The 8,690-nt window shown below is 23.5% G+C and overlaps 1 protein-coding gene across 3 annotated transcripts in view; it reads right to left on the reverse strand.

Annotated features, from left to right (window-relative positions):
- Nucleotides 1-813: 813 nt before the first annotated feature.
- Nucleotides 814-8,690, reverse strand: part of LOC126897832 (membrane-associated guanylate kinase, WW and PDZ domain-containing protein 1) — an 11,765-nt gene continuing 3,888 nt past the window's right edge. For 2 of the 3 annotated variants that reach the window (XM_050671732.1, XM_050671731.1), the window contains exons 5-16: nucleotides 6,781-6,989; nucleotides 6,561-6,641; nucleotides 6,295-6,492; nucleotides 6,033-6,221; nucleotides 4,447-5,347; nucleotides 3,554-3,689; nucleotides 3,289-3,490; nucleotides 2,983-3,108; nucleotides 2,743-2,910; nucleotides 2,636-2,676; nucleotides 2,390-2,551; nucleotides 814-2,092 (exon numbers count right to left, since the gene is read on the reverse strand). In XM_050671732.1, coding sequence (XP_050527689.1) covers nucleotides 1,904-2,092; nucleotides 2,390-2,551; nucleotides 2,636-2,676; nucleotides 2,743-2,910; nucleotides 2,983-3,108; nucleotides 3,289-3,490; nucleotides 3,554-3,689; nucleotides 4,447-5,347; nucleotides 6,033-6,221; nucleotides 6,295-6,492; nucleotides 6,561-6,641; nucleotides 6,781-6,989 — 2,602 coding nt within the window. In that variant the 3' untranslated portion in view covers nucleotides 814-1,903. The remainder of the gene's footprint in view (nucleotides 2,093-2,389; nucleotides 2,552-2,635; nucleotides 2,677-2,742; nucleotides 2,911-2,982; nucleotides 3,109-3,288; nucleotides 3,491-3,553; nucleotides 3,690-4,446; nucleotides 5,348-6,032; nucleotides 6,222-6,294; nucleotides 6,493-6,560; nucleotides 6,642-6,780; nucleotides 6,990-8,690) is intronic. The other variant, XM_050671730.1, reaches the window with a different exon arrangement.

An 8,690-nucleotide genomic window follows, 5' to 3' on the forward strand; every position in this document is an offset into this window, starting at 1 on the left:
TTTGAAAAACTTATGCTGATGACACTACTTTAAACGGTAGACAGAAGATAGGACCATTTCTTGAAATTAGACCATAGAATACTATTAACTTTTAAAAAGAAAATATTACAATATCTTTTATTCTTTTAATAATATTGTATGAGGCAGCTAATCAATCATCTTAAATAGTCCAACTGAAATGTTTTAGTTCTATTAGGTAGTAAGTATTTAGAAAAATTATATTTTATTTAATATTAGGATTATCATAAACAGAAACTTTAAAACTTGATTACCTAAAAATTAAAAAATTTCTAATCCTTTTATATTTAATTTTGCATTAAGACAAACGCTTAAATTATTTAAGTATCATATTTGATATATCTTAAATTTTTTTTTAAGAACTATTTTCTTATATCTATTTTAGGCTTCTCAACCCCGTATAAATGTTACAGTTACACTACAAAAATATCAAAAATTTAGCATGCAAAAAGCGTAATAAAAGCTTTATGTTTTTTAGAATACAAATATTTTGTTATTTAAGTCTAAAAAGTTTTTAATCGCAAAATATTTGTGCAATAGTTACAAAATTAGTATGAAAACATGATGGCTTCAATAAATAACAAAGAAGTTTAGGGTAGTAATATAGTCTATATCTGTAATTATAGTTTTTCATGCCAATTTTCTATTATACTCTACTTATTAATATTTTTTTATCAATTAAAATAAAAACAGTAAGATTCATTTAAATAAATATCATAGTTGGCTTATAATTAAACTACATTAAACAATTAAAAACACAATATTTTGTTTAGTCTTATACTTTCTACATACAAATAACATTTAAACGTTTAATTCAAAAATATATTTGGTCTACTACTTAATATTAAACTAATATAATTGTTTAATTAAATAAAAAGCATGCAAAATGATTAAAAATTAAGATATCTTTTGGTATCCAAAAATGGAGATATCTTACAAGTTACATAGAGAAATAAATGAAAATCATATAAAATAAAAAAAAGGTAATCTAGAAAGCTGCATTAATGAGTAAATTATTTATATAGTAAAATTATAAAACAAATTTTTCAAAAAATAAAATACTGCATGGAATTATTATAAAAATATTTATAGACACATAGTTTTATATTTCATTACAATTAAGAGATTACAATTAAATTTAATGCTAAAACAATAATAATTTGTTAACAATTAAAAAAAAAATTCAATTTCTTACTTTCATTAATTATATACAGTTCAGTTCCATCCTTAAATATACATAAATAAGATTTATGGCATTCATTTTAGGCACACGTCTTATACAATTGTAATAAAGATATCTCAAAAACGAGAGGTGTAGCACCAAAGTAAATAACATATAAAATACTATTAGAATTTTTTCCAATGGTATTTAAATTGTAAATATAGAATCATATTTTCCTAATATTTCATTATAAGTACTTTTTTGTATTATTAAAGTAAAATTACACCAAATTATAATAAGTTGAAGTAAAAGGACACATTCAAAATCAAATAATTTATAAAACTAGTGCCAAATAACATAATTTTTAACTTAGTTTACAGATATCACTTGTCAAACTTAAAAAAATACTTTTTGTCAATTGAAGAACATATTTTTAACTTAAACAATAGTGAAAAATTAGACATTAATTCTAATAACAAAATTTAATAAAAATATACAAATGTATTATGTTCAACAATCATAAAGTACATAAAAAAATACATATTTAATAAAATTTTAACATTTCCCAGTAATCGACTTGAGCATTTAAAATTTATCTCAGCCTTAATTTAAAAAGAAAAATGTCATACATTATGAGAACATACTAATTTCATAATCAAATTAATCACAGATCTATGAATAAAAGTGTGGAGGTATTGTTTTTAACATATTAATTAAAAAATTCTATTGAGTTCTCAAATTATTACGAGTATCATAGAAACCATTACTTTCTGATGACAGTTGTGTTACTTTTGTACTACGACGTATTAGAAGTCTTACATATGATCCACCACTATGAATAATATCAATAGCTTCTGAATGAGTCATATTTTTGGTGTTAATACCATTTATTTCAATAATATGATCCCCAACCTGAAAAAAAAACAATAATATTTATATTGTCCATAAAAAAATACCATTTGCTAACATGATTTTTGGATTTGAAAATTAAACTATTAAATAAAACTATCTTCTAAAAAAATGAATATGTTTTTTTTAATTTGAACATTTTACTTAATAATAACACAATTATAAATTATTTTTTTGAAAAGTATTAAAATATTATTTAGTTAGTTTATAATTGATCTATAATTAATCTGAAAATTATAACTAAAATAAATATTAAAACTAAAATTTTCTTTCATATAAAAATTTATTATAAAAAATTACTCTTAATCGACTGTCCAAAGCTGCTGGACCATTTTCTGCAATTTGTAATACAAATAAAGACATATTTTGAAATTCTCGACCACCTCTTATACTAAACCCAAAACCCTGAGGACCTCTTGATAATTCTATAGCATGATACTGCTCTTCTTCTAAATCATGATCCTATATTATTTTAATAATTATTGTATGTTATGAATCAGTTTTAAATCATATTTAAATTTAATTTGTTACTTAAAATTTGTTTACCTTATTAGATATAGGGAGGGACACAGTGCTAGCAGCATCATCTGTTGTTAAAAACAATGCTTTAGAGTTATATTTTGAGATAAAAAATAATTTTATTTTATATTTACCATTAGGTGCCCCTATAGTTAGAGTAACTGTTGAACCCGAGTCTTTAATCATATTAACTATATCTCCATGAGATAAATTTGTAATATTTGTGTTATTAACTGCCAGAACATGATCTCCTAAATGTATATGCCCATCGTTAAAAGCAGGACTACCTTCAATTATTCTTCCTATGTTAATGAATAAATAAATAAAATATAAGAAATAAATACAAAATAAATATTGAATAATTTATTATTTACCAATAGTAGGTCCTTTGTTCAATGATGAAATCACAACAAATCCAAAGCCTTCTTGATCTCTTTTAGTTAACGTAACATCATAAGGATATTGTACATCAATATGTTGCTTTGGTGGAGCTAAAATACCTGAGGAAAAAATTAACTAAAATTAATGTATAGAATTGTGTAAAAATCATAATTTTTAAAATACAAATTAGAGTTGATTAGAAGTAGCAGAATATATTTAGACTAAAAAAAATTTTTTTTTTTTTACAAATAAAATTATATAAAATCAAAAACATTGAAATATAATTTAATTTAACTTACAATTAAGTTTTGAATCTGGTTTAATGTGATTGATACCTAAGGTTACACTACCATTACGAGCTGCTTGTCCCATTAAATTGATAACATAATCATGTGATGTATTTAAGGTAGATTGACCATCAATGCTAATAATTTCATCGCCAGTCATTATACGGCCATCAAGATCAGCAGACCCTCCAGGAACAATATGTCCAACTGACACCTAAAAAACATATATATGTAAACAGTTATTCTTTACATAGATCTTTAAAATTTCAAATACTACTTGTGAGCCTTCTTCTTTACCACCAACAATACGAAAACCAAAACCACATTCTTGTCTTTGAAGGGTAATGTAACTAACACTTGGTTTTACACCTTCTTGATTAAATTGGCTTATTTCATTATTATTATGTAGATATCTAAAAATCAGAAACGTAATGTAATTAACTCTCTATGAAACTATCAATAGTGTTTATAACAAAAAAAATTAAATACAGTTGGGATCCTGAGTAGTGGAGTTGGGACATTTTTTAGATAAGTATTGATTGATATCTAATAATAATTAAAATCACTGATGTAAAATGCTTCATTGTGTAAATTAAATAAATATATTAAATTTACAAAAAATTACATGAATTTTGATTTAAGAGGCTGATTATTTGTAATATCAATAAAAATGTTGGAATAATCCGTTCAAATTTAAATAGTTATTATTATATCTATATCAGTTGTTACAACTTAATTTCTAGGCTTCAATTAGATTAATAAAAATGCATACTGACCGATGATGTATTCAAAGTAACTTAGCAAAATTTATTATATGTATATATTTTGTACTCCATTATAAAAAATAAAATAATATATTATGCATAGTACTGAAATATACCAGGCAGTAATATATAACCAAAGAGAAATTTAAGTAGCTTGTGTGTATAAATTTATAATATTTGTCTGTGTTTTTATATATATTATAATTTATAAATTCTATAATATGCATTATATATATACTACATCTCTAGTGTTGTCATTTTACTCAAAAATTATTATAGTTTTCCTATTAAAATGTACAGACGACCCGCTTTAAATAAAAAGAACTGGTCACGCAATTCAAAAAATAAATTTTCAAAAAAAAAAAATTGTCATAAAATATTTTAACTGATAAATTTAAATTCTTACCTCACTTCATTTTTTGAAGCATTTAGTTCATAATGTTCATAACTCATATTTTGGATGGATTGGGATAATTGATTAGTATAATGCTGTGGTTGTTTTGTATTTACATAGTGTCCATTAGCATGATTGATAACACCATTGTACATAGTGTTTGGGCTACAAATCTGAGATGATGATGAATTAATTTTAACCCAGTTATTATCATTGCGGTGATGATAATTATCAAGAGTTAAGCTGTTGTTAGTCATTACATATGTATCTTCAGAACCATTTTCAAGTCTGTTATTTTGAATTGATATTTGGGATCGATTATCATTGATTGGTGTCTTAGATCTATTGGTCATAGAATTATGGGCACGATCACCATAGTTATCAAATGAAGGTGTTTTACTCCTATAAATAGTAGTTTTACTATCAATTTTTTTGTTTCTCCCTCTAAATTTTTCTGGTGAATTATGAGCATAGCGTTGAATTATAATTGAAGCAGCTTCATTAATTTGACAGTCTTTTAATACTTGCACTACTTTATTATGAGACATATTACGAACTGATATGTTATTAATATCAATAAGAATATCTCCTTCCATTAATTCTTGACATCTTTGTTTATCTAATATCTTTTTAACTTTTTGTCCATACGCACTATCAGCAATAGTAAATCCAAAACCCATGACTCCTTTAACAATAGTCATTGTTAAATATAATGGCGATGGTAGATGTTCTTCCAAAATGAGATCTGTACTACTAGGTCTAGTAACACTCATAATTTCTTCTGGTGCATACAAATCAGGCATTGACTTGACAGATTGATTGCACAAATCGTTAACAGTAGATCTAGTATCTATTTTCATCATGTATAGCTCTCTATCCACATATGATAAGTCATCAAGCTGCCTTCTATCTACTGTAACAACCAAAATTTAATTTTTAATATTAAAATTAAAAAATGGAACTATTTAATAATTTATAAGAAAATTTTACTAAGAGTACTAATATTTATAAGTTTTAGTAAAATGTGTTTTTTGGGATTTTTTATTATTTACTTTTACTTTTTACATTTAATATATAAACTTATTTTCTATGTGACTCTAATATAAAATAATTAAAATTGTTTCTATTCCATAATTTAAATTCTGTTAATTAAGTTTAAAAATAAAAGTCTAAAAGATTATTTAAACATTTAATTATTTAGAAACTATAGTAGATATTTTTACAGTCAACAAGAATTGTATTTTATTATATTCATGATTTTTCCTGACATTTCAAGGATCTATAATTATGGACTGAATTAGTAATTTTATGCAGCATTGTTATATTGCACAAAGTGTTCTGGTAAAATAGTTTATCAAAAAATATGAAAATTTATACTATAAGTAGATACAATTAGATTGTATCCGCTTAAAAAGGAAAAAAATTATTTACTTTTAAAATAGCAAGGTTTTGAAATTAGTTACAAATAAAAATATATAGTCTAGATTAAGTACTTTATTATTAAATTAGCTAAGTGGATTTATTTATTTAAATAAACCACTGCTCTAGCTACATAAAAAATAAATAAATAAATAATAGTATTTATTAAATATACAAACCAGTATTTCCAACAGCAACTGTTGTAACAACTTCAGTATTAGGATCATTAGGATCAAAAGGTAATGGGTAACCTCTACATACTTCTAAACATACAGTTTCTCCCGGAGCAATCGCTTGAAATACACTTACCATATCATGATGTGTGTAACCTAATACACACTTATCATTCACATAAACTAGAACATCTCCTGACATAAAAAAAAATGCATCAAAATGAGATTAAATACCCAAAATATTATTATTAAAAATAATAATTAATACCCATTTGCAGTTTTCCTTCTAACCAAGCTGGTCCATTTGGAACAACTGATTTAATTTGAAGAAATTCTTCTTTTGTATCATCACCTCCAACAATGGTAAAACCTAAGCCACGGATTGATTTTACAAGAGTTGAATGAATTCTTTCTCCAACCAATTTATGAGGATTTGTGGTAAATAAATTGCTACTTAATCCAGAATCTATAAATAAGGTCATTATCATCCAATAAAATGTTTAAATGCTTAATGAATTTAAGAAATACACATACCTCGCTTAACAGAATTTATATTTTCTGAGCTGCTACAATTAAAATTAGTTATATTATCTTGTTCATTAGACATATGATCTCCTAAAATTTATATAAACATATTTTTATAACTTAGTTATTTAAAAAACTGTATGTATAAAATATAATTATAATTATAGGACTATAATTATCCTATATTATATAATCAAATAAAAAAAAATGTATTTTAAATAAAACATACCATGATGATTCTTTGCATTTTTTGCTTGGAGTACTGGATTTTCATATTGTGTTTGTCTATTTACATGATCTATATAATAGGTACCATAAAGTGGGTCATCAATCCTTTCCCAACCATACGGTAGTTCGTCATCAGAACAATCTTCTAATTGTTTTTTTTGAAATTTGGATAATCTAGGATCTAGCCAATGTGATGTACTTGAATTATGACTAAAAAATAATATAAATAATTAAAATTGCATATAGATTGTTTTTATGAATAAAATAATTTACAAACCATAAAATAAAAAATTATATTTACACATTCAAATTCAGTCATTCTTAATAGGTTTTTTAAAAGAAAATAATATTGTAAATTTAAACTGTACACAAATTATTTTTAGTAGAATAAATAATAATTTTACAATTGACTTTATGTTATTGTAAAAATGGTATTATAGTTATTGTTTAATTTCATTAAAAGTTTATAAAAATTGTAATAAATTTCAACAAATTTTTCTAAGAAATGTTTTAAAATTAATTTAAAAAATATATAATTCAAACATTAACAAATTGTAAAACTCACAAGACTATTTACTATGCACATCCTGTTGGGAAATTTAACAAAAAAAAATTATTTTTGAAATTGTAAAAATTATTTAAACAAGTTCATTATATTTAAACCTAATTAAATCTGTGATAGTTTCAAATTTTGACAGAAAATACTAACTCTACTAAAATGTATATGATAAATAATTTCAATATAATTAAAATTGTAATTTTAGTCTTTTTTTTTTTAAAAAAAGAAATTCTTTTAAACATATCTAGACGCATAAAAATAAATAATAATAAAGTTACTTCATATGAAAAAACAAATGTTAATGGAATAAATTATTGAAATAATAAAAAAATATTTTTTTTTAGTTTGGTCAATTTTACCCCCAAAAATTGGAGATAAATTGAATAAATTCAATCACTTAAATCATACTTTAATACCTAAAATATGAATTCAAACAATTATTTTATATTAATATCACATTAATAAAAAAAAAAAAAACCAGCACAGGGGGTCACAGCACAGTGGTGACGTAGCATAGTTAGATCCAGTATAATGATATCTGACAGTGATTAAAATCACTATAAAAAAAAAACGCTTCGATGCAAATCTTTAGATAGTGTTTAATTTTGAAAAATTGATGGATTATTCCAAAAGCTACATGATCTGCTAGTTCCTTATTAATATCCTGATTAAGATAAAATATGTCGAATGAAAAAGGGATTATTAAAAAATATTATTTCTTATAAAAAAATTGTGTTAATCCATACACTTTTCAATAAGTTAAAGCATTATAAAGTTAAAAATGTAAAATATAAAATCGAGAATTTTCACACAAAAATAGCATTCGGTAGCCATTTTTACCATGAAGACCAAATAAAGACCGAAATTTTTTTTTCCATAATAAAGTACATTACATTAGCTTTAATTTAAAATATATATAAAAGTGCCAGACTTTCCGGAACACTTTCAAAAGTTAAGTTGAAAAAGTAAATTTTTTGTGAAAAAGTTGTCATTTTGAATCCCCCCCTGTAGGTTGGTAAAAGGTTAAATTTATAAAAAAAAATATACCAAATGATAGGTAAAGACATCAAGCATCTATAAAATAAAAATTATATTGATTTGTTCATTTTTGAAAAAGTTATGGCAGTTTTAAGTAAAAAAAATTTCGAAAATTTCGAAAATTAGCAATTATTAAATTTGTAATTTTTTGTAGGTTTCCCCCATTTACGGGGAACGAGGGAATTTTTTTCAATTTTTGAGAGTAATGTCTTTAAATAGATACGATTTGTGATCTTTTTGACGTATCATTGAAAGAAATCGGTCTGGTGAGAGTTGAGAAAAAGTGGTAACAGACACACACAAAAAAAAAAAAA

This window comes from Daktulosphaira vitifoliae, unplaced genomic scaffold (genome assembly GCF_025091365.1).
Source record: "Daktulosphaira vitifoliae isolate Bord-2020 unplaced genomic scaffold, ASM2509136v1 Scaffold_2, whole genome shotgun sequence".
NCBI lineage: Eukaryota > Metazoa > Arthropoda > Insecta > Hemiptera > Phylloxeridae > Daktulosphaira > Daktulosphaira vitifoliae.